The sequence below is a fragment of the Enhydra lutris genome, unplaced genomic scaffold, assembly GCF_002288905.1.
Source record: "Enhydra lutris kenyoni isolate GAN:26980312 unplaced genomic scaffold, ASM228890v2 scaffoldscaffold95, whole genome shotgun sequence".
NCBI classification, from domain to species: domain Eukaryota; kingdom Metazoa; phylum Chordata; class Mammalia; order Carnivora; family Mustelidae; genus Enhydra; species Enhydra lutris.
Window position 1 is genome coordinate 1,036,307 of NW_019154179.1, and position 26,724 is coordinate 1,063,030.

Consider the following 26,724-nt stretch of genomic DNA (forward strand, 5'->3'; position numbering starts at 1 on the left):
AAAACCAGAAGACAAAAACATTTTAAAGTCTCTCTAAACCGCTCTATTTTATTGGTCTCCTCTTTTTTTTGTATCGGTCACCCAAAGGAACGTTCTGGACTTAGCCCACTTCCCTATGGAACCTTCACATCTATCCTGCAAGGTCCCCAACGAAATGCCACCCCTTCCCACTAGGCTATTACTGCCCAGTGCTACTGAAAATCACCCCTTTCTCTTGAACTCCAGGGCACTGCTGGTCCGATCTGCTTCATACCTGGAGTACCTGGACTGGGAGTGCTTATGCTTGGCTTTGGATGTACCTATCTACACTGACGTCTTCCCTCTTTCTAACTAGACCATCAGCTCCTGAGTGAAGGGCTCAAGTTATTCATCCATCCTTCCACCCACCCACCTACTGATGCATCTATGTATATGTTCATTTTGAATTCCACACAGCATCAACATAAACTATCTGGCCTGAGGAGGTCCTCAACATCACTTGGTCAGTGAACTCACTTCCTTGAGAAAGGGCATGGCTGTGCATTAGAGAAACCTCCAGGGGATCCTGGAGCCAGAAGAAAGCATTTGAAACCTGGCTCTAATGTTTAATAATTGTAAGACCTTGGACAAATGCTCTAATTGATCTACTTCCTGATTTTCTTGCCTAAAAAATGAGAAGGGTTGAACTAGGTGTTCTTTAAAGCTCATTGCAATGCATACATGTTCTCTGGTTCCATCATACATAAAGAGTGTAATTTTATTGTACAGACACCCACATCTTCTCCTTAAGTGTGTAAGTGACAAGTCCCTTCAAGATAGGGTCCCCCTATGTTAAAAATGGGTCAGCATGCTTGCAGTGGCCCTAGAATACCCATTTCCACGTTCTTTACGGGGCCTCTCCTTACAAACTGTGCAAAACTGCATTGGGTAGTTGCTTCCTCTATAGAATGGGAGAGATGTGCTGATTGAGCAGGGTGTGCTCACTAGTCAAGTTTGCCTGACCAAAGTGCCACAGTATCTCCTTACGTTTTCCCTTTCATCCATTACATGTATCTCATTTTGTTCTCAGAACCCCCTGAGGATAGTAGACCACATGTGATCAGTAATTTTCAGATGAGGCAACAAGAAAATGTGACTCATGCTGGATGCTATGGCTTGGTCTCCAGCAACATGGGTCTTAGCCCATCCAGTTGAGCCCATGGAGAGAGGAGGTTACCACAGCAGGGATAAGTCCAGATTTTCCTTTTATGCTTTCCCTTCATTCTCCCTGGCCACTGAGTATGTCTACAGGGCCACTTACTCACCTCTCCTGTGAAAAACTGTACTATCAACCACTCAGTTAAAAGGTGCTGCAAAGCAGTGCCTGGGTGGCTCAGCTGGTTAGGCGTTTGACTCTTGGTTTTGGCTCAAGTCACGATCTCATGTGTCGTGGGATCGAGCCCTGTGTCAGGCTCCACGCTCAGTGTGGAGCCTGCTTGGGATTCTGCCTCTCCCTCTCCCTTCCCTCTCCCTCTTCCTCTGCCTCTACCCCTACTAGTGCTCTCTCTCTAAAATAAATAAAAAAATAAAATCTTAAAAAAAAAAAAAAAAAAGAGGTGCTTAAAAGCCTTGGTGAGGGACAGGATAAGGTTAGGTAAATTTCAACTCTGTGGTCCCCTGAAAAGAGGGTTTAGTGATAGTCCTCAATAGCTCAGGGAGAAGACCCAGTTCAAATTCATAATCTAGGCAATTTAGTCAATCAATAAAATCCAAGTGCCCACTGTGATCTAAACGCTGGGGTGCAAGGATGGACAAGAGATGTGGTCCCTGCCCTGAATAACTCACTGTTTCAATAGAGAAGAAAAAGGACTGTCAGTTTTGAGCCAGAAGTCTTTGTATGTTTTTACTATACCCACAGCATTGTTAAATTAGCTATGAAGCTAAGGGATAATATTTTGTGAAGCAGTATATGACTCCTGTCAGTAAGAGTTCACCATAGTGGCTCAACCTATTGGACACTTTGTAACACATACCAACTGCCATTAACTGTGGGGAGTACGAAGTAACCAGAAGTAAGTTCTTACTTTTTCTTTCCCCATTCTTTTAAAGTCGACTAAAGGCAATTCCAACGGTAACTTCTCCAAAACCATCTTAAGCAATGGCATGTCTTCAGAATGGGTATATAGTCCCACAAACAACTGCTTGAAGGATCAGATTCATTTTGGGTATAGAGGGCCTAGATACTTACTGAAAATACATTAACATGTATTTGATTTATCACCAATCTCTAGAAACAAAAATCAAGATTTTTTTTTAAAGAATCACTTCATTAGAAAACTATTTGAACTAACACTCTAAGCATATTTCCAGGGCAAGGTAACTTACTAAAACCAGCAGCTTCTTCCCACCAGCTTACCTGTTATACATATATACATGGACTCGGCTGGCCTGGAGGGCTGAGTCCAGGTGTTGTCGGAGGGCTTCCGGGGTCAGGACATTAGCACCGTCTTCTTTCGGGGTCTGAATCATGAGTTGAGGATTAAACATAGCCTCTTCTCCAATCTTCTGGCGAGTATAATTTAATTCACGACTTACTCGTCCACCAACTGACAAACATGTACAGGCTTCAATTAGAACAGCAACATCCCCACAAATTCATGTTCTGTTATCTTACCAGAGGTGCAGGATACGTGATAAATGATCTCTGGTCATGAACACGTATGGCAGACATTTGAGGGTGGGGGTGGGTAACATTCACCATTATTATTATTGGCGATGTTCATTTTACCAATAAAAAACATAAGAAATATTCACTAAACCCGTGAACAACTGTCCTGCCCATTGCATATGCAAACTTAATGCATACGTGTTTGTGCACCTCCTAACTAAGACACCATCTGTGTGGAGGGGGAGGGGGAAGGAAAACTTGAGACACCTTTTCCCTGCAGTCCAGACCAAACACCCCTGTTACAATTTCTTTCACTTGTGTAAACAATGTGCCCCTGCAGCCCAGTTCAAGAGAAATGGCTTCAATTTACAGTCTTCTTCTAAATAATCTAGCAAAAGAAACAAGGAAAGGTGGCAAATGTGTGTTCAGCACAAAACGTGCCAGGAGAAGATAAATAATGTGATTCACATCAGCTGGACTTGAGAGGAACCAAATGTCTCCGCCATGGCCCGGACGGCCAGTCTCTGGGTCCTGGCTCCACCAGACTCATCTATCTGGTCAGCATCCTGGAAACAGAGGTGCCAGGTTCTGAGCGGCCCGGAAGCAGGCAGCCTGTGTTCCAGAAGCTTCCCATGTGATTCTGAACCTGCTGCAGAGGCCAGAACCCCGGCCCCAGGACCAACCGGCTCTCCAGCAGGCCAGCCAGAGTGGGGCAAGCCACAGGCCAGGGCAGCAAGGTATGAGGCACATTGTTACTACAAACTGCTTTTTTGCCTTCTTTCTTAGGTCCTGCGTTATATTTTAATTATGGTTTTAGAACAGGCCAAGTGCAGAATGCTGCCACCTGGCTGGGAGGTATGGGGGAAGGGAGTTTCACTTCCCAACAGGGTAGATGTGCAGGGATACCGAAGGAGAGTGCTCTTGGAGAGGAGGGTGCTTTGACCCAATAGAGCCACAGGGAAGGGGTTATTCAGGAAGGGGGCAGGAGGGCAGCAGAGAGAGAATCCTAGAACAGCACCCCACCCCCTTCTCCCCTTCCCTACACACACACTCCAAGGCCAGCTGATGAATCTGAACAGTGAGTCTGAATAGTTCCTGAAGTCGTTGGTAAGTTGCATGTTTACTCAATAACAGGCCTTCAGCAGCAGTGTAGAGAGACCCTTCAACAATCATCCTAAGCTTTCCCACGAGGAGGAATCCTTTTTCTTCAAATTTAGTATTCAAGGACATAAACATTTGGTTTGGGCAAGTAAGTAAGTACTGGGAACAGCGGGTTGTTTAGCTCTCTTGGCATATTTTATAAACAAGGGGGCAGGCTAAAAAAGCAAATAATGCCCTCATTAGGAAAGCTAGTCCAGATTCACAGACTGGTAGGATCATTTGTGCAGGTCCACGTAGATGGTCAAGGCCACTGAGGACTACTGTGAGGTGAGGCGGAACATACTGTGGGGTGTGTCAAAGAGGAGGAGAACGGTGGGGGGCCGGCATGGGGGAGAGAGGAGGGGTAGAGAGGGGGAAATTATCAATCGGTTACAGAACCTATTCACCCTCCTGGGGCAGAAAACGTTAACAGATGCCCTGGGGAATTGTGAGGACCCTGCCACCATTCTGAAGTTAAAGAAAGACCACATAGGAAAACATAGGAAACTTGCAACAAAGGATAAATTTACAAGAAGTCCCAGGCCTTTTCAGGATGCTCTTCTAAAGCTGCCTGCAGGCAGGGTCTGGCTCCTTCTGGCAGGAATCACAATGCATTATTTCAACCAATTAACTAGTGAACTGAATTAGACTCAATCCACATTCTCTGGAGATAAAAAGGCTGTTTGAGGCTAAAAAGCCAATTATTAGTCCAGAGGTCACTTCTGAAAAGCTACAGAGCTCCAAGCCAAGGAGCTCCAAATAGCCTTTTGTGGGGGGGGGGGGGGGGGCTGAACTCCTTCCTTCCTCTTTTTTGGCCATATGACATCAATGCCCCACACCTATAAATCATAAATATTTCCACCAGCTCCTCAAGCATTGGCATAGCATACGATCCCTTGTTCTGCTTGCAAAGTCCTGCTTCCTTTTATCTTTCCTGAACCTTAAGACTTCAGGTAAATTAAAACCATGAGGTACAAACAAAAGAGTAACAACAAAGTGGGACTACAGACAACCCCCCCTCCTCTTCCCTGCCTAAGAGCAGCTGCCTGCGACTATAACGGAAAAAGGTGAAGCCCCAAGAGAAGAGCGCATACAAAAATAAAGATCACATCAAGGTTCATGCTCCTGGAAAGAATTTTCTACGTGCTTTCAGACCAACCTTACAATAGGTCAATTATTTTATTACAGGGGGTGTCAGAAAGGATGCTATTTGCTATAAGATACAAAATGTACTTCATAGGCTTTATAGGGTCACTTTTTAGATGGTTTAAGGTATACATTTTAAATAAACGGAAACATTTTAATAAAGGTGTGTGTCTGTCATGTCTCTGGAATTGAAAATCTTTTTATTTGTTCATCTCTGTGCTCTAGGGATAAATTTAGTATTTTGCTAACATAACAACTGGTTTCAACCAAGACCAGACTATCACTGTGGGTAGACAGAACAGCTAGAGATGAAAGACCCTTAGGTGGTTGAAGTGTCTTCAACTACCTAAGCTGTATCCCACTTTTGAGTACTGTTAAATTCAACTTCTTTTGAATTGAATACTACATGGCCATATTTTATTTAGTATTTCATCTTATATTTAACCAAATATGAATGCCTTTGCAAAATTATTCAGTCACTTTAAAGAAGTCTCACTGACATCCACTTTCCTTGACAGACAGCCACACCACAGTTCATTCACCTGACGAGCAGATGAAGACGCCTACTGTGCGCTCAACAGTGGTGTGCTACGGTGGGTGAGAACAGCATGTTCTCAGCTCCAAACAGCTCACTGGCCAGTGAAGCACAGGGCTGACAGACAGACACATCAATAAGCTAACTTCACGGCAGGATAAGTGCCACGGCAGCAATCAAGGTGGTGTTGCCACGCGAGTCACTGGGTGGCAGGGAAGGGGAAAGACCACTTCAAATGGAGTGGCCCGGGGAAGATCTAAATGGAAGGAACATTCAGCCTGACTTTGAAGGGCTGGGGGAACAGTGTCTGGGCAGAGGAACCAGCCCCCCTTTTGGCTTGCAACAGGAAGAAAAAGGAGGCCGGTGTGGCTGGAACGCGGTGAGACTATAATTATGTCATTCACTTGGTTGCGCTGGTAGACTTAGCTCCTTCTCGGGTGTACCTGTGTCATAAACTGCGCGGCATTCATACGCTCTTACATCAGTATTCACCCAGGGGGCTCTGGAATGAGCTACCAGAAACAGAAACCTCTCTGGAAGGAGTGATTTTACGGACTCACCTGACTTTTGCTACCCTAGCAAAAACCTAGCCTAAATCACAGCTAGTGACAGACCAGAGCTCTTCCTAATCTAGCCCATCTTCCCCATCAGGCATCGGTGTGAAGCTCCACGGCCAGGAAGCCCCACAGAACCCCTTTCAAATGGCTAAAATCCCAGGTGCAGTCTGGGAAATGGTTTCTGACTACTGAGCAGAATGAGCCATAATTCTCAGTATTGGTGATGTAGATATGGGTACATACTGACAGCTAGGAGGTTTATGGAGAATATTTACCCATTTCCCTTTGGGGAGGTTTATTGCTATTTCTTAATTTTTCTGCACGGAGCTAGTACAATGAAAGACTTCCACATGACAAAAGGGGAAAAATACGAAGGCTACTTGGTAGGGATCTGAATGAAAAATAAGCTCAATGCAAAAATAACATGCATATTCCTCATATTCCAAAGTCCTCTTATACTCTTTTCCTTCTTCCAAACGCAACAACTTTTAACAATGAAATAACAACCAAACTCTTTGAATGAGATGCATAAAAAATGTTATCTCGGGATCCCGGGACACAAAATAGCCTTTCAAATTTGTGTGTTTTTCATTTGCAAAGCCATCTCACATGCATACTTTACCTATTTATAAATATTTTGCATGGTGCTGCTTCCCCGCTGAGCTGAGGCAAGCTGGACTGGACAGTCACGTGATGAGAACCAGCATCAGAAGGGCTGGGTTCTGAGTCGAAGCTTTGCAACAAATCCCCGACACAGCTGGGCCTCAGTAACCTTCTCTGTGAAATGGGATGAAAATGCTACTACTAACCTCATAATGTGGTGTGGTATTAACAATGTGTGAGAAATGTCCCAAACCCTTAACCAGGAGCTGAGCAGGCATCCATTCATCTGGTCACTTATTCATTTATCACAGGCCATGGAGCATCGCCCTTATTTTACAGAAAAATTGCTGCAGTGTGGGGGACTTGCCCAAGCTCACCCAGCTGACAGGAGGTAGAACCAACCCTCAACCCAGCATCCAACTTCCCTGAGAGAAACTTGTGGCTCCTGAGCACTTGTTGAGGACACAACTCTTAGCCAAATTCCACACACCAGACCATACCCAGCTCACAGCTAGAGGTTTTAGAATGCTCCAAAGTATTACAAGGGACAAACAACTGGTATTTTTTAATTTGAAGGACAACAACATTGTCTCCCAGAGTGTTTCCTGCCACCGAGAAGATAGCTTTTCCAGTAGAGCCCCATGGGTGGCTGCCAACAGGCCCCCATTTTCCTCCTGGTCCCCAGCGGGGGCCTGTTTTAGAGGGGGGCAGAGAGATGAGGGCATACAGAAAGCAAGCCGTCTTATGCCTCTTTACCTGCAAATTCTCTAGAAAACAATTCTTCGAAAGAGGTGGGGTAAAAAAGCATCACTTGTGCAAAGAAGTTCTCGTTCAAACTCTGCTGATCCTTTCCTCCTGAAATCAAACCATTATGGCTTTCCAAGGTGAAGAAGGGTCAGCTCAGGTGGGAAACCATTCCACCCAGGGGTCCATACCTCAGGGCCAATGCTATTCCAATCCATGGCTGAAGAAAGATGCTGCCCTCGTGCCGCTCTCCCGCCTCATACCATTCCTCAGCACAGCCTCTGTGCAGAGCTTAATAAACGCCTGTGGCACTCATGCAAAAAGCTTTTAGCAAAAGCTTATTGTGATCCACATAAAGGTGATCTGAGGGACCATATGAAGTGCTGTTCCCAGTAAATTCCAAGTCCTTTCAGGGAGGCACTGCCCGCCGCCCACTTACCTCGGCACACCAGGCACATGCGCACACCCGGCGCGTCAGAGGAATGAATGAATGAACAGCCTCAATACAGAGCCTTGGGAACAGGCAGTCATCTGTGTAAGATATTAATTCTTCCCAAAGCCTCAAAAAGTCAATCAGTCAAAACAAATGACCCTTTCAGCCTGAAAAGTACCCACTCAGAGTCCAATTAGGAAAATGGGGTCTGTGTATATGCAAGCTGAGCATTTGCATTTGATTAATCCCATGAATTCTCTAACAGCCTCTAGAGAGATTTTTTTTCTTCCCCTTTAGTTACTTCAGGTCCTTCTTTCAATGTTGCGATTAGTTATTGTGAGGGTGAAAAATTACAAATCTCCAAAAGGGTGTAACTGCAAAATTATTAGCACCAGCTCATTTTCTAAATTGAAAAAAATGAAGATTCAGTAATTTGGGCAATTGGCTGAAAACTCCTGAGCTGTGAGTTTTAGTCACTCTTCCAGCCATCTCTTTTATTCATGACTAGCCAACTGCTGCTTAAGCTTCTGGGCTGTTTTTCTCCTCGTGGGATTGTGCCCTTGGGTGTTGCCATGGGAAAATGCTAGAATCAGATAGCCCAAAGAGAATTTGCCTTCATGAAGTGAGCCCAGTGAGTGAAAACCACGAAAACAAGACAAGAGCAGGACACATCCCCACACACCTCCCCACACCTCCCCAGGGGCAGCCTAGGGCAGGAGGGGAGGAGGGAAGGATTGAGGGGGGTGGTAAGGAGGGCAGAACTCAGTAGAAGAGGTTGTGGGCCTGAGCATGCGCCCCCACCACAAGCCCCCATACCAGCTGTTTGTGGTGCCATCTGTTACCGCCCAGGCTGCTTCTCTGAATGGCTTTCCCTGAAGCTGCCCGCTCACCCTGTCGGACACGATCAGGTCAGCCCAGCACTGTACCCACCCCAGACCTGCCGCCTGCCACAGCTCCCCCCACCTGGTATTTTCTTTCTCCAGGGCCACCGACTCCCAAGATGACACTGTGTCTATCGGGAGACCCATTCTTCCCCAGTCACTTGCTGCTGTGGCAAATGAGGGCTGCGGTCAACCCCACCAAAGCCAGGCCACGTGAAGTCGCAGCTGCAGACTCAAGGCTGTTCCTGGCGTCCTGCTGGACGTAACAGAATGGAGCTCTGCTCTGTCCCTGGCTGTGTGCTTGCCCACTGTGAAGTGCCCCAGGCCCTACGGTGATGTCACCTGAATGCTCAAGTCCACAAGCAAGTAGATGCAAACCCAAGTCCTTTCTTTCTGCAGAAGCCACAAGCCTGGGAGAGGCAGAGGGAGAGCCGCTCAGTCAGAGGCAGTGCCGGCCCAAGAAGCAGAACCCATGACGTTAGTGCTGTGATCAAGTCCTAAGTTCTTAGTTAAGACCTCCTAAAGTCTTCATTAAAAAAACAAACAATAAAAACCACACAACCCAACCGCTACAACAAAAGCCAAGAGCTTGCATGGTGGCAGGGCTCTCTACCCCAGCATTCAGGCCGCTGAGTAACATTAACCCCAACTCCCTTCTCCTAGCTTCTGCAGGGCTGACATCACCTTTCCGCTCTGGACAGTCTTCTTGCCATTATCCAGCCTGGGCCTCCTCCTGGAGCTGCACAGGGGCGAAAACAATGAGAATCCCCACCTCCACAGGCAGGCCGGGGCCAAGGAACATCACGCCGGCCTGCTTTATCTCCCACACCCTCACCGGGGGCTACCCTCGGGGGATTCTGTTGCCATCAGGATTAGCTGGATTAGGGGTTGATGCATAAGGACCCCCTGGGGCTGGGAGGAAGTCTCATCACCAGGTCAGCGTGGTGTGAACTCTGTTCTGTCACCACCACCACTCCTTACAGCCACCAACTGGAAAAGGGGAGGGGACAGCAGGAGAAGCGCTTGGAGTGCAAAATGCATGACCTCGGCACAGCTATAAATTCCCCCATCATGCATTTCCAAGGGCGTGGGCCATTCTAGACGGTCCTCCTGTCAAGCAGGAGCCCAACCGAAATGGGTCTGACAGTGGTGGTGAGCAGAGTGGTAAGCCGAGCTGCCCCAGAAACACAACACAAAGAAACTTGTAGTCCTTTGCTAAAACCAGTCAAGCAATTTGGGAAAAGAGCTGCGCTGTTGGAACCTTATATCATAGTCCTTTCCCTTGTTGGGGGGCGGGGGTCCCATTTATTTGAAGGAAAACAATGGGGGCAGGAGTGGAGGTGGGCAGTGAGAGGTTGGCCTAAGCCAGAGGACCTACTCTTAACTCCTTTTCAAAATTCAGTGACTGAAACTTTTCCTCCCAAGAAATCACTTGGCCCTTTTACCTACCCAAACCCGCATCCTGGCTGTCGCTCATGTGCTCCCTGCACGAAGCAAACACAATTTATAGAGAAAGCAGTGGGATTTCTGCAAGGGTGTGCGAGGGTGTGTGTGTGTGTTTTATAGAACAGTCCCTCTTGCACAGAACTGGGCTGTTCCATCAAAGCCGTATCTGTTATATTTCTTTCTCTTCTGTTTGGCGTATTCACCAACAAGAGAAAAGGAGGTAAGCTTTGGCGGCCCTGACCTGCAGCTGGAACACAATACTTTCGCACAGCCCTGCCGACCCCTGACATAAATTTTACACCGCAGCTGGCATTTACACACTCAGCATTACCATATGTATGGATGCTCGGTGCTAATTATGCTAATCACCTGTCTAACTCGCTGCTGCGAAAAATGGTTGTATTTAGCACTCCAGTGCCTACCAATGCAGCTTACTGTGTGGCTGAAATGTACATTCAGACGGCCCTGAATGGCAAGATTTTTCCACGTTGCTGGCTACATTCAGGCCTCAGAAAAATTTATTCAAGTCAACTGGTTTCGGTCCGCAACAAAAAAGTTACGAGAAAAAAGTGAGTGTGTTCTTGCCCTAACATTCTGGATCTGCTTGCAAGCAAAATGATAAATCAATTGGTGTGGGAAACAAAAAGGGAGAGAGATTTCTTTTGGGAGCCATGTGAAACTGTAGCCTATTTAAAAAAAAAAAAAAAAAGAAAAAGAAAAAAAAAAGGAAAAAGAAAAAAAGGGTCATCCTATTCCCCAAATCTCTAGAAAGAGCAGTTAATAGATATTTAGCCCTAATCCCAATTCTCTCAAATTGCAGGCTTTGTTTGCAATTAAGCAAGGTATTAAACATGTGCAATTTTTTTTTCTGGATCATGTATGGACTAAAATGATGGCATCATATTTATTGTTTTTAAAGTTACTGCAACAATGCAAAAAAAGCATGGGGGAAAATCAGGTAAGAGGAAAGAAATAATTTCTTAGGCAGCAAGGGAAAATTCTTTTGTTATACTTAGAAAACTTCTATTTAAAAAGACACTGTGTCTTTTTTGTGAAGTTTTCTGGTTTCTCCCCTAAAGGAGCAAAGGAAATCAGGGAATGGGGGTGGGGAAATGGGAGAATTCAAAACAGAAAAACAGAAGTGCTGGGGGAGAGTCAAGAAGCCTACATTCTCCTTAATTTCAAAAATTCCCATTTTTACCATCACTATTTCTAAAAGCAACGTTCTCAGAGCCCTCTGTAGTATGGATCTCTAAAATCGGGATAATATTATTGCAGGTTGTTTAAACAATTCCCCAAGTTCAAACTGAAACCCCATTTCCTCCTAACTCACAAAATACCTTCATATTAATGTTTAAAAACCCTCAATTTAGTCAGTCTAAGGACTGCTTAGTACTAGATTATTTGGACGTACAGATAACGTCTAGGCAGTCCAATTTCCTCAAATTGCCGGCAGCACTACAGAAACACGTTTGACTGATCCTTACCTTCCAAGGATCATCATTAGTAGATGTTTTACTGAAATCTAGACACTGGGAGCCAACTGGAAGGCCATTTATTCATAACATATCTTACAATACATCCATATAATATATCTATATAGATAGAACATATCTATATAATATATCTGTAAGATATCTTGGGCTGGCCCCCCAGCGCTACCACACGGCTGGGCAGCTCTGTGCCCTAGCTTAGGTGTACACACAGAAGGGACACCGACCTAGCAGGTTTTCTCAGACCCAGGACAGCGTGGTGGGAGAAGCTGCTCCCTCCTCTTGCTTCACCCCCCCTTGCCCTGTAACTCACAGCAGATGAAAAGGGTGACGCTCACAGATGATACTGGGAAAACGACAGCTTGGTTCCTATCAGCCCCTCCCCATCCTGTTCAACATTTTATCAATTTATCTGACCCAGTGAGGCAACAGGATCCAAGCCACATCTTGCTCTCTTTGGCATCCCAACTCAAGTGGCTTTTGTTTGCCAGTAAAAAGTATTAATTCCTCTAGGTTTTTGTAGTTCCAAATCTTGACTGAGCCGACAAAAGCCCAAACACCATGACCACTACCGCCGCTGTAGAGCCCAGGGCATACCTCTCGGCCCCTCCCGGTCTCTGGCTCTTCTTTAATAGGAGCGGACCACCCTGCCTCATGGCACAGAGCAGTGTTTACATTGCAGTACTTGACTGTGTAATACATCTGGCATTTTTGGGCAGGATTCCTGAGCTAGGGGCCAGAAGCCCTTAAGCAATGATTTAAGGGGAAAAAAATCGTGCGCATTGACTTCACAAAGCCCACTTCTAGTTCCTTTTGCTTACTTTTGTACGCGTTTCATCAGCAACTGAAAACTCTTTTGGTTGATAAACTGGGGAAACTGATTCTTCTCATTTATCTTAAAGACAATACATCAAGCTTGTGTGGTAGTACTTGCTTCTCACTAGCCTCACCTCACCACACCTCACCAGTGGTACTGTGGGACCCACAAGCTGTGTGGACGATTTGGGCCAACTCACACCTGGGTTTCTAGAAATAAGGTCCTACCTCCACATGATAAATCTCTCCAACCACAAACTTGTCATTCATTCGCAGGTACCTGATTGCTCGCCAACAACAGTTTCCCTAACACATAGTTTTCCCAACTATGCTATAAACCCAAATACAACAAAATATTATAGTCTTGAAGGGACTGGGGACAGAATGCATCTTTCCCATATCTTTCTCTACAACAGTCAAGAGGTTTCTCAATGGCAGCATTCTACTGTTTTAAATTTTTTTTTAAGATTTTATTTATTTATTTGACAGACAGAGATTACAAGTAGGCAGAGAGGCAGGCAGAGAGAGAGGAGGAAGCAGGCTCCCAGCTGAGCAGAGAGCCCGATGTGGGGCTCGATCCCAGGACTCTGAGATCACGACCCGAGCTGAAGGCAGAGGCTTTAACCCACTGAGCCACCCAGGCGCCCCATTCTACTGTTTTAGAAGACGGAATTATTCGTGTCAAACCTAAAGATACACACAAGTAGAAAAATAGGTATTACCATATAAAGGAAAAAACAACAACAACCCTAAATCCAGTTTAAGGGAAACAAATCCAATAGGTTTTATCATGAAGGACCCAAATTCAGAGTTTGGGAGCGGAGAACAAGTAAAAAAAGTGCTTATTATATCTTGATGACCCTGATGATAGCTGTGCCTTCAAGGAGGGTTCCCACTAAGAAAATCCCTAGGAGTTTCCTCCTTATGAACTGCTGGAAGCATCTTCATGATCAAAACCATCTGCTCTCTGGGACCTCTCATGTGGATGGTCCATCTAATGTGGCAGAGTCGGCCAAAATCTGAATAAGGAACTCTGCCCTCTTCGGTGTTCCTTTTGCCTTTGGTGGGAGTTCCATGCAGGGAGAACCTGCAGTATGGTGCCTGGGTTAGAATGTCTTGGTTTACATTTTACTTAGCACCTCAAGGAATGCTAAAGGGCCCAGTTCTTCTGTATTTCACACAACACATTCAACACAGGGGACCAAGACGAATTTCACACTCCATCTGTCGGTGAATTCTAAGGCACCTCAAAAGTCCAAAAAAATGCCATGGCTCTTCAATAGGGGACGTGCATCTTCTGCTGACGAGACCCCATCAAAGAGTAAGGTCGGGTAACCAACCCTTACTAAGATAAGAAGGCCAAGGATGCAAACGGCAGCTTTGCATGTGGTATCTCCCACAGCTGGTTTGAAATAATACATTTTCTAATTCCCTCCTGTCAGTTTGTGATTAACCAGATTTACTACCATTTCAGATTTCACACTAGTAACTCCAGAGATCCACTGGGAGGAAATGATTAGGGCAGTTTAGGAGTAGGTGGGGGGAAAGAAGGATGGGAGAGGGGAAGGGGAGGGAAGGAGAAGAGGTTCTGGGAGCCAGTGAGGGGCAAAGAAAATAGTATTAGGATCACACGGGTCTGGTGATTATTTAGGGGTGTCTTTTTTCAAAATAGTATCAAACTAGCGCTGAGCTAAAATACTATACTTCTGCAAAACAGCCTCTATTAAATATGGTCTCCTGTATAATGCTTTTCAAATATTTCCGTATTTGTTTTCAAAGCTAAAAAGACCTTTCAAATCAAGCCCCCTCCATCTTCCCTACCTCCCACCCCCACAAAATAGACTACTCTCTGGGTCTAAAACTGGGCAGACAGCTGGCATGAAGCTGGGGCAGGGAGGGGGCGAATGGCAAACCACGAAAGCAGCCCCTTCCGCTGCACAATTGTGACCACCACCACCCCTGCACCCCCAGACACACACACATACACACCAGGAGAAGAGGGGCAGACAAGTTACAGCTTGGCCTGAGTGGACAGAGCTCTGGGGGTCACAGGGAGGTCAGCTTTGAAGGAGAAATCCCAATGAAATATAAACACAGCATTGTGGAAACCAGACAAATCTCCCATAGCTTGTCCAGCCAGCGTTAATCTCGCCATCAGCTGTGGTGCATAATCCAAACAAATGGATCCGGCGGCTCGTACATCTGGAAGCTGTCATCTTCTGGAGCCTCCAAGCGGCAGTCCATGTATCTGATACAGCCCGTCGCCCAACCTCACTTCGACACTCCTTCGGAGGGTCAAGTATGGTGGGCAGCAAAGAGACACGGGGGATTCGGAGAGTCAGGTGCCCTGGGAAGAAGGCACCTGAGGCTATTTGGTATTTTCAAGCAATTATTGTTGGGTGTTGATTTTTCAGTCATTTTTCTCCAAATATGAAGAAAACCAAAACTCCTTGCACCTACATGGGGGCACCCACTATTGCAATCTAATCTGATAAACATCTTAATTTTTCAAAGTGCACAGGGGACCAAGGAGAAGAAAGGAGCTGCATTTCAGCAGGTCTTTCTATCCCTTGTGAAATGCCCCCAAACTGACAGCCCCAGAGAGCAGAAACTGGGGGATAATTTTGAAAAGGGGAGGTAAAGTTAGAACCCACTGGGCCCATACAGGCTCAAGGCCTCAGCCCCTTACCGTGTGCCTTTGGCTCTGCTGCGGAAGGGCACGGGGTGGGGGTAGGGGGAGAGGTTTGTGACGGGAGCATCTGGAGGAGACCTAGACCACGGAAGAGCTAATGCACTGCACAGGCTTCCAAACGGAGCTCTTGTTTCAATGTGAACTAAGTCCAGTGGTGTCTTTTCCTGCTTTTGATAAAGTCACGTTCATGCTAAACCTTCACTTTACTGTTCTTGAAATGCAACGAGGTCTGCCTTCAAAATTAAATTATCCAAAGGAAGAAAATATTCGAATATACAGCTTTTTCTTTCTTCCATGGCTTGCCCTTCTATCTCTCTGTCAACTTGTCATGCTGGGTTTTGTTTTTTTTTGTTTGTTTGTTTGTTTTTTAAATTGGACACTTAATGTAATTCTAAGAAAACAAACTTAAATTATTAGAATAAAAAAAATTAGTTACCATTAGTTACCTAGGCCAGTAAATATGGAGGTGGGGAGGGGGCATTACCTTAAAGAAAATTCTTTTGCACTTATGGCAGTGTCTTTGCTGTCACAACTCCATCATAATAAAAGCCTTCCCTCTGCACAACATGGGTCTTCCAATTGGAATCTATTATCGAAACCAGGGCTTCTCAATTGGAGTGAGTTTGTACATTCTCTCCCCCCTCAATTTGGCAATGACTAGAAACATCTTTGGTTGTCACAACTGGGAAGTTGCTACTGGCATCTAGTGGGTAGAGTTCAAGGTTGCTGCTAAACATCCTACGAGGCACAGGGCAACCCCCATAACAGAATTATCCAGCAAAATGTCCATAGTTAGAAAACTTGCTCTAAACGGAAAGAAAGGATAGTGAAGTTCATGTATTCCTACAACTGCCTGAGTTCAAGAACGCTGAAGGCATCATACTAGCAAGGAACAAACTTGAGAACACTTATAAACATCAAGCAGGCATTAAAAACATTTAAAAAAATTTTTCTAAAAAAACAAAGTCAAAACTTGCGTCCCCTTCTCTTGCTAGCCCTCCAGAGATGTTAATAACCAAACACAAGGCAATATAGATTCATTTCAAGGCTATTATTACCCTTTGCAGTAAAAGATGCCAGGGGCTGGGCAGAGCTTGAGGGGAAAAAAAATGCTCAAAGAGATAAATGAACATTCTGTCACTGGAGAGCTGTCACAACAAACTTGTGTCTGAGACAGGGCTGGAGTGGGGGAGGGTAGATATTAAACGGGGCAGGAGGATAAATGTGTTAAGCAAAAAGAAAAAGCCAACCAAGAAAGGGCAAGATTACCAAGTTATTTCCATTCTGTGCCCAGAAGGGTGAAATCCAGGTGAAGCATGCCAGTAGCAGGGAGGGCCCTAGAGGCCAGATATGCCAGTACAGAGAATGAAACAGGCAAAGAAGGGCTATGAGGGAGAGCTAGCAGCCACTCACCCAAACGGCCTGCACACACCAGTGACCTTCCTGCCACACAGCTTGGCCTTCCAGGCCTCTGGGGTCCCCACCGGTGACCTGAAGTTCCAACCAGAGGCAAGTATTTGGGAGTTCTCCTGGAGGCCACAGCCCAATCCACTGAGCCTTGCTCCTGGAATGCCCCAGCACCCTCAACTCTCCAACCCCTGATGCCTGGCTCAGTCCCTCCCTGTCCAGGCTGTCCTGGAAGGTGTTCCTGCCATCCTGAATCCGGTCTGTGTGCCCCCTGCTGGGTGGAAGTCCTCTGAGAGCACAGACTGTGGCCTTTCACCAACACCTCTCTGGAACTGTGTGCAGGGCCTGGCACAGAGCAGACAGAGAGCGTGAGCTGAAGGGATAATTTTGTATTTAAGGAACAATTAGTCTCTCCCTGACCTTGCCGCCACTGGCATGTGTTTCAGTAACAGCAGATGTCCACTACATCATTCCACATACTCTTTTCCTGAACCTCATGAGTTCGGTCACAAGTGAGCTACATTTGATATTTTTGACTTGCAAATACTATAACCCTCAGACCTGAGCTAGTACCCAATGTATATTGAGTTTCTTAAAAGAAACCGGTTGTTGTTGCAGTGATCGCAGCGATCATTGTATGAACATTTTGATGACAGAGTCAAAGAATTCTTATCACCAATGTGATAAAAAATATAAGAGAATCTTCCTTCCTCTAGCTTATATTGGTCTGTCCAGTGTGCGCAATGTATTCAAACTGCCTTTATAAAGCCACATTTCCCCAGCATGCCGAAGCTGAAAGTCAAGTCAATGATACAGCCTATCAAGTGGACCCCTTTAACTTGCTGGGTATACTAAAAAGACATTTATTTTGGCAAATATAAGGACATATGTAGTAAGTCTACATGGATACATAAATAGTGGAGATAAACACAGTTGAACAACACAGGTTGGAACTGTGCAGGTCCACTTATATGTAGATTTTCTTCAATAAATACAGTATAGTACTGTAAATATTTTTCTTCCTCCTGATTTTTGCAATAATGTCTTCTTTTCTTCAACTAACTCTCTTCTAAGAATACAGCATTTGATACATGTAACATACAAAATATGTGTTAATCGACTACTTATGTTATCAGTAAGGCTTCCAGTCAACATAGACTATTAGTAGTTAGGGTTCTGGAGAGTCAAAAGATACACATGGATTTTCAACTGTGCACAGGTCGGCACCCCAAACGCCCCACACCATTCAAGAGTCAACTGGTATATACATGTATTTGTGTAGAGATACATAGATATACACATTTCCAGTTGCCTTTGTCTATTTATCTATGTAGTGTGTGCGGCATGTCTTTAAAAGAAAAAAAAAAACACAAGGTAAATAAACATTTTCCCAAACTGTCCCTCAGCATTCCTCTCTCCTTAAAAATCTCCTATGGTTTCTCAGTCTGTTCCTTTTTACCTAGGGAAATAGGCAAACTCTATACATTTGGTTTCTTTAGTGTAGCAAGCACCCTTGTTTATGTTCAGAACATTTATAGTCTCCCTTAAGAAAAAAACATCTAACAAGCTTCTTTGCTGATAGTGATGAAGAATTTATCAGAGATTAAAGCACAATTAACCTGCATTCCAAGTTGCTACTCAGAGCAGGAAATTCCAACTCCTGAAAACAAATGCTTACACTACCTACTGTTGATATGAACACTAACCTCACTACACATCATGAACAAGAACTCACTTGTTACCTCTTCTTTGAACTTAAGTTAAAATTATAAAATGGGGGGCACCTTGGTGGCTCAGTGGGTTAAAGCCTCTGCCTTCGGCTCAGGTCATGATCCCAGGGTCCTGGGATCAATACAGGGCTCGATCCTGTCTCGGGCTCTCTGCTTAGCGGGGGGGGGCCTGCTTTCTCCTCTCTCTCTCTGCCTGCCTCTCTGCCTACTTGTGATCTCTCTCTGTCAAATAAATAAATAAAATTGTTAAAAAAACTTATAAAATGGTATGATGGCCTCATGTGAAACCCTGGTTGAGTTTACTTGTATTTATGAAACTATTGCTTCTTCTACATGGGAAGAGTCTAGCACCCAGTGAATGAATATGAATGAATGAATGACAAATCAAGAGACCAAGTAGATGTCAGTCATTAGAAGGCAAAATTTGTAAAATTGAATAATGAATCAGTTATTATAGATAAACACATCACATATACTATTATGTCATAAAAATAAGGAAAGGAAAAGTGAATTGGGGGAAATCGGAGGAGGAGATGAACCATGAGAGACTGTGGACTCTGAGAAACAAACTGAGGGTTTTGGAAGGGAGGGAAGTGGTGGGATGGGTGAGCCTGGTGGTGGGTATTAAGGAGGGCCTGGATTGCATGAAGCACTGGGTGTGGTACATAAGCAATGAATCTTGGAACACTGAAAATAAAATTAAATTAAAAAAATAAAATAAAAAAATAAGTGTAATAATAGATAGCTACTTTATTGAGTTGTAAGGCATGTGCAAATAGGTAATAAACAGTAATGATAGTTGAGCAGCAAGTGATAGTATTAAGTAAATAACATTTAGTTAAATAACATTTGGTTAAAGAACCCGTGAGCCACGCTGAAATTACCAAAACAGAAATGGGAAGAAAAATAACTGAGGCCCAAAGTTGGCAAAATGACACCTGTCTGAGGTGTCACTCCTTCACAGTCTCTCACTAAACTAGAGCCCAGGTGAGACTGCCACGTCCTTTCAGGACTTGAAACGAATTGTCTCATGCAGAAACACAGTTGCTTCTAGAAATATACAATGTTAAGAAAATAAATCACATTATTTCTCTTTACACTTGGGTCTACTGAAAAAATCTTGCTCAAAACAGCAAAAAATTATCTTCTGTCATCACCACTGATACTAACAAATGTGCTGGTCTGAGTGGTGTAAAGTGAACAGACAGAGCTGGGAAGCCCCTCAGCTCATCCCTTGCTCTCCCCTAGAATCTGGTAGCCAATCACATCATTTCCCAACTACAGCGCTATTGTCCTGGGCACACCTGTGTCATAGCATCCTATTCCCACCACACCAGAAGCCTCCACTCGGCTGGGGCCTCTGTTTGACTCCCTATCCCAGCTCCTGCCCAGACATCCCTTCCTCCTTCTCTCTCTCCAGGTCATCCTAATTTACTCCACCACTTCCATGGAAGCTTTTTTTCCCATTTGACTTTCATGGCCCACTTCAATGGTGAGCTCAAGTTTACTGCAAGCCCACTGAACTCCAGTATTTCTAATTGCGAGCGTTTGTGCACAAGGAGTGTCTCACAGACTTCAGCGACCCTTACAGTACCTAGCACAGTGCTAGGGGATGATAGGTACTCAGTAAACTTGGGACTAATGTATCATAGGTACTCAATAAAACTCCTTTATCTACCAAAGACACAGAAGTGCTCAACTGAGGTAAATTACCCCATGGATTCAATCCAAGGAATAGTTTGTATTAATTACCAACCTACTTAAGGCAAGAATGTTTTCTGGTCTTAATTATTTGGACTATTATTTTAATTGTCACTTCTCAATTAAAGACTCCACCATATGCTTGCAAAACACTGACAGCTGAATTTTCACAAACAAGGTAAACTTAACAAAATATTCTCCAAGGTTAGTTTTCCAACAGCATTCTGAAAGGGATCACTGACGTCATCACACATAAAACTCTTAGGCTTCCAAATTTTGTGTTAGGTAGCTCTCACTAGGAATGCTCCAGATTCTCTGGTTTGAAATGTCTACATAAATACCTCAATCCTTCCTTCCCATCTCATTGTAAGAGATATCCAAAAGCAGTATGTAGGGGTTAAAATGTTTCCAAATAGCAAGACTGTTACTTTCCAGAAAAACAAAACAAAACAAAACAAAACAAAACAAAACAAAAAAACCCCCCAAAACCAAAAAACCCGTATCACCAAAAGAATGTAAAATGTTTCCTTCGCGAGGGGTGAGGGGGATCTATTTTAAATTTACAACTGCTTTAAAAAAAAAAAAAAAAGGCTTCAAGAACCCCCAAATTGAAGAATGTTGGATGAAAGACTGGCAGAGCCCCTTGGAGAGCTCCGGTGTGGCCCCTCCCTCCAAACCCGAGTTCTTAAAACACATTTCTTCTTTCAGCCTGCAAAACGTAGCCCTGCCCCGAAATCATTCCATTTAAAAAGCCCCCACCCTCGAGGAAACATTAATCTACTTTGCAAACATGCGTTCCAGTCTATGCTTTGCTGGTTTTTTTTCAATTCCTTTCCTCCCCACCCCCACTTTTTTTTTTTTTTTATACCTTGAGACAAATGTTTTTTTCCCCCAGAGTTGAAAGCTGTCCAAAAACAGGACCACACACGCCGCCGCCTCCGCAGGCCCGCGCTGCGCCCGCCCCCCCGCCCTCCCCGGCGCGGCGGCCGCGGCCGCCGGGGGCGCGCACACTCCTTCCAGCCGGAGGGGTGGCCTCTCTCCGCACCCCCCCTTCTTTCTCTTTGGACGCGGTGGGTGGGGGTGGGGGAGGGAAGGACGCCGAGGACTAGCGCCAGGAGCCGAGAGGCCTTCCCCCAGCAGCGTCTCGGGCGCAGCAGAGGCGAGCGGCGGCGGCGGCAGGCCCCGGGGACCCCCGGGCGCGCGGAGTGGTCCGGCCCGCGGAGGGGCCCCGCGCCCCCGCCGGCCCGCCCTCGCCACTCTCTCCCACAACACCTAGCAAAGCGCAGCGCCCCGAGTAGATTACAGCGCGGCCTTTGTCGGGCGGGCCTGGCTCCCGGCCAGGCGCCCAAACAATAAACAATTCCCCCTGGTGCGGGCAGGGGGTTCTCGCTCGCCACAGAAAGGCTCTAGGTGTATGCTGGCAAATATCTTTATCAGTTGGAAGGAGGAAGGGAAAGGGGCCCGGGCTGGGGGGACGAGAGGGCGCCGCGGCGGGCGCTGGGTCTCTTACCTTCCACCCACAGCTCCTCCACGTTGGTCTCGAGATTAGCTGCCTTTAATCCCACAGCGAAGGCCCCAAATATGAGGAGGCCCACAACCAAGAACTTGCCGCAGTTTTTTTGAATGTAACAACCCAGTTTAAATAAGAGTCTCTGAAACTTCGCTCTCAGCCACAGCGGCGCTTTCCGGCCAGTAGCTTTCCCCTGAGGATGAAGCAGAAGGGAGGAGTGAGCGCTGGGGAGTCGCGGCCCGCGCGCCCACGCCCGCTTGCGCGCACCCGCCCGCGGATCCCGCGACAGCCGTGGGGAGGAGGGGGTGCCCTCGGGCCTGGATCCCAGGCCCGCCCGGGGTAACGCGAGTGGCGTGGGGAGGCCTGGCCGTAAATCAAAGTCGGGATGCAGCGTGGGAGCTGCACCTTGGCGACAGCAGGGGCGCCCCCACGCACGACCCGCGTAGCCTCCCCGAAGGTGTCTTGGGGGCACCGGGGAGAAGGGCTGCAAGAACAGAGGGAAGGGGAAGCCAAGGCAAACAGGAGAGAAGGCACTCAACAGAGGCAATCTTCACACGGGAGCTGGGAAGGGAGGGGCTGCGGAATCTCTGCGTTGGAGCCCACCATTTAAGAACCAGCAAACCACGGGTCGCTTCCCCGCAAGTCGAGGGCCATCCCTCACCCCTCTCCGGGTGCCCCCGCAGGGAAGGGGGCTGGGGGACGAGCTCGCTCTGTGAACAATGTATCGCGGGCTTCCCGACCCTGACCCCCGCCCGGCGTGGTAGTAAGTGGGGATCCACGTGGTGAGCGCGGCCGCCGGAGCTCACTCGCGACGCATTTCCAAAGCGTTGGGAGACGCTGTGTGAGCTGAATTAGGAAGTGGGGCAGCCATCTGTAACTTACGACAATATTTGTGATCGGAAGAGGGCGGCCACATGGATCTTTCCCTCCTCTCCCTTCCCATCTGGTTAAACGTAAAAAGTAGCCAAGTGCACAGGGGAAGGGCCCAGGCCGGCGCAGGCGGGGGTCCTGGCTGGGCTGTGGCTGCTCCCGGCGGCGGCGTTTCCCCGGCGCTGGCCGCTGCCCCGGTGGGCCCCCGTCTGGGTGCTCGCCTTCCCCGGATTCCACACATTTCAGCGAGCCTCGTAAACACAATGAACCCGGCCGCTTGGCAGACCAGCACCGCGGATTTAAGGTGGCAATTTGTTTACAACTTTCCCTTTCCCCCCAGGCTCTGAGAAGAGGTGGCTCAAAAACTAAAAAGGAAGACGGGAGATGCCCTCTTCCAAGGATAATTTTTAAGGGGGCCGAGATTTCATGCTCAACAAAAGCAAAACCCTCTGCCAAAAAAGGAAACCACCTTTATTTCGGCTCCCTCCCCCCCTCCTTTCTCCGCCTCCCTACACTCCGCCTCCCCCTCCAAGATGTTAAGAAATGTGGCAGCATTACAGGGGTTTAGGTTGCAAATAGAGGCAGGGGCGCGGGAGCAGGGGTCTCTGGGGTTGGGGGCACTGGGCAGTGCCGCGCTGTGGCCGCCCTTGAGGTGGTCCACTGTGGACCGCTTTCCAGTACTCCGGAAACGGCATGCCGGGGAGGGCGCGTACACACACACACACACACACACACACACACACATACACACACACCCTCCACCCCCTGCGGACCTCAGACAGCCCTTTCCTCCGAGGACCGGAGGGAGGGTTTGAATTTTTCAATCCCCACTTGTCTGCCTCTTTTCCTGGAAAGGTGTGTGTGAGTGCTAGCGTGCGTGCGCGCGTGCGTGCGTGTGTGTGTGTGTGTGTGTGGCGGGGGTGATCCCAAAGAGGAAGAGGAGGGAAGAGTGGGAGGAGAGGAGAAGCGTCTGAAATGCACCTTGGAAATCTGCTCCAGAGCGAAGGCGGCGTCGCAGTAGCTGGGCCGGTGCAGATAGTCCCGGTCCAGCGCGGCGTTGCGGCGCAGCCCCCCCGGTCCGTCTGCGCCTCCCGCCGCCAGCCGGCCGACCCGGGGCCCCGCTGCAGCTGCCGCCGCCGCCGCGGTCCTGGGGCTCGGCGGCGTTACCAGCCGAGGCCATGTTGCCGCCGCCGCCGCCGCCGCGGGAACCGAGGCTTCCCGGGCGGCCCGGCGCGCTGCTGCCGCCTCTGCGGGCTCCCGGCGCGCCCGGGCGCTCGGCTGGCGAGGACGCTGCTGGCCGCCGGCAGTTCGGGCTGGGGCTCCGGTTGACAGACCTGCTGCTGTTGCTGCTGCTGCCGCTGCTGCTGCTGCTCACACGGCGGGCGCTGCTGCCGCTGCGGCCGCAGCCGCTGCCGGGGAGTCAGACCCTGCGCCTTCCATTGCCACATTGCGCGGGGGTCCCGAGGTCTCTGTGGCCGCCGCTGCCCACATCCAGTTCTCGGGAGGGCGAGAGCCGGCGCGCGGAGCCAGCCTGTCCTTCCGACGCTCGCGCGGCGCTCCTCGAGATCCCCAACTCCCCCTACCCGCCCCCCGCCCCGCGCCGCGACCCCTTCACTGCAGAAAGCGCCAGCAAATCCCCGCCGCTCCCGCCGGCCTCGCCGGCTCCCTCGGCGCCTCCCGGGTCGCTCGAGCGGCCGCGGAGGGTAAGCGCAGAGCCACTGCCGCGGGGTCCGTGGGTGCCCAGTGGGTCTCAGCGCTGCCGGGCCGGGGCAGCCGCCGCCGCCGCTCCTTTCGCGGCGGCTGCTGCTGGCGGTGGCGGCTCCTGAAGCTGCTGCTCGGGCTGCTCGGGCTCTGGCTGCTGGGTTCGCGGTGGCTGTTCGGTCCCGGACTCTGCTTTCTTGTGCTCCTCGCCGACCCGCTGGACCATTCTGCCCCAGTGCAGCGCGCCTCACTCGCTCCCGGGACTTGGGGACTCCGCTCTGTGTGTGTGCAGCGGGCAGCGGCCGCAGCAGCTCCTTGATTCAATAGATGAGATGGAAGAAGAAAAAAAAGAACTCTCTCCATTTGGAGAAAGAGGAGGAGGAGGGGAGGGGGTGGAGGGGGAGAGACCGAGCGAAAGAGAAAAAGGCTGGAGCTCCCGCCCCCGGGGCTGTCAGATGGCTTGGGTTTCTGCGACGCGATTGGCTCGCGGAGGGCAGAAATTACTCAGCAAACATGACTATTATTAGCTGCTTAGCAACAGCTCACCAAAGTAGAGAGACCACCCAGGTAGGCAACCCCAGTGTGTGCATCCCCGGCTTCGGGGGGAGCCTCCGAGAGCGCCAACCTTCTCGCATGCAATACTTCCATTAAGGAATGCTCCCCCCTCCCTTTTCTTTCTTATTCTTTTTCTTTTCAACAGTGTCTTCTTTTTGTAAGACGCCTTTTGCGCGCGCACGCACACTCACACACACACATACACCCACGAGCATTTGCCTCGCGATAGACACGGGGGTAAATGTAATATTTTTTTAAGCGCTTAAACAATTTCTGAAATTCCTCAAAGAAAACCCTTTCAGAGGCACCTTGGCCTCAAGCTGCAGCAAATACTGGGAGGTCCGGCTTGAATTCCCAGGCCTGCACCAATAATGACAGGGTGGTGGATAGGGCGGCAGTGTGTGCCAGATTTTTTTTTTTTTTTCTCCTCTCTTTTCTTTTCTAACTAAAGAGAAGACTTAGGCTCTCGCAGGGAACAACGCCTCGCATTAAGATAAACAAAATGGAAAGTTAAAGAGGAGAGTAAGGACGTTGGGAAAAGCCACCCTTTCTTAAAATCCTCCCCCCCACCCCACCCCAAAACCCAAGGCAGCACAGTCCCCGTTTGAAGGAGTCAGTTTTTTAAAAATGTGGAATCCAGACACCGAAGCAATTTTGTGGAGGCAGAGGCGTTTTTATTTGAATCTTTAATGTGACATATGTAAAAGAGAAACAACAGAATCCTCTTAACAACCAGGAGCAACGGAATTGTTTCATTGAGAAAGAGAAAAAAGTTTCCCTGACTTTTCGGGGTTCATTTGGACTCCCCCTTTTCTTACCCGTATGTCCTTGTTTAAATTATTTAAAGTCCGTTTTAAACGTTTCCCCCCCCCCAAACTGGTACGCATCCTGTTATATTTAATAATAGCGTGACGTTGGGGAGAATAAAGGCTTTGATGTTGGATTCATTCGAAACAAATTGTGCGCTGATTGCGAGGACTTGTCAGTACACTGCGGCCAGTGTCACCGAGACATCCCGGGGATTCGCTTCCCGTTGGGGAAGAAAACACGCGACCCTCTGAAGTGGATCCTGCGGCCAGAGACAAATTAAACTACCTACATAGTTCCGCTTTTTATTTAAAAATGTTATTTTTGAAGAGCGTAATTTGTTTTTCTTGTTTGCAAGTTATGAAATCCACCCTGAGATAGGGACCAGACCCACAAACTCTCAATTCTGCTTCATTTTACTATTTTTCCTTTTCTTTTTTCAAAACGTGGTTGAACTGCAGAGGGGGACCCGCGCAGTTAGAAGCCGACTGCAGCCGTGAAATGGGGCAGTGTGGCTTTAAGATGCACACGGTGTGTGTTCATTGAAAAAAAAAGAAGAAAGGAAAGGAAAGAAAGAAACCCAGATGGAGGGAAAGGGGGAGGAGCGGGGGGAGAAGGCGGAGCCCAAGCGACCACGTGACCCAGGGCCGGGCCGGGGCTGCGCGCGCTGGGCGGCTGGCAGGCCTGAGCGCGCGCGCGTGCGTCCGCCTGCGCGCGCACCCGAGCTCCGGGACTCCCCGCGCGGCCCAGGCGGAGCAGGTAGGGAAGTCGGTGCGCTTGGCTCGCGCTGGGCGGACTCCAAGTCTCCAGCGCGGCCTCCCGGGAGCCCAGACGAGGCTCGCGCCCCGCCGGCGCGGACGGACGTGCCGGACGCGCCGTAGTACATTCCTGAAGGCGGTCCGGCCCCCTTACGTTGCCCAATGTCCGCGCGGCCTCCCCGCGGCCGGCCAATGGCCGAGCGCACGGGTCCCTTCCCCTTCAGCGGCCGGGTGTCCACGGCCCCGGCCCGAAGGGGACTGCAGCGGGGCGCGCAGGCCACCGGGGCAGCCCACGCGGCTCTCTCGGGGGGCTGGTCGGCAGCCCTCCCCGCCCTCTTCCTTCCTCTTTGGCGGTTCCCCCTCCCTCCTTCTTTCCCTCTCCCCTTTCTCCTTCCTCTTTCACCCCTTTCTCCTTCCTCTCTCTCCAGCCTCACCACCTTCCTTCTAGCTTTTTCTTCCCTCCTGGTTTCGTGGGAGGCCCTGTCTCCTGAATTCCAAACCAGCGGAACGTGTGCGGTACCCCGGGCGGGGAAGGGTGTCCCGTAGGATAGAGACAAAGACAGCAGAAGTGTC

The 26,724-nt window shown here is 48.4% G+C and overlaps 1 protein-coding gene across 1 annotated transcript in view; it reads right to left on the bottom strand.

Moving 5' to 3' along the window:
• The window catches only part of LOC111139086 (patched 1), a 59,123-nt gene extending 35,571 nt beyond the window's left edge, over positions 1-23,552 (bottom strand). Inside the window, 4 exon segments of the mRNA XM_022491224.1 lie at positions 2,375-2,564; positions 21,461-21,653; positions 23,312-23,404; positions 23,406-23,552. Coding sequence (XP_022346932.1) covers positions 2,375-2,564; positions 21,461-21,653; positions 23,312-23,404; positions 23,406-23,510 — 581 coding nt within the window. The 5' untranslated portion in view covers positions 23,511-23,552.
• Between the last annotated feature and the right edge of the window lie 3,172 nt (positions 23,553-26,724).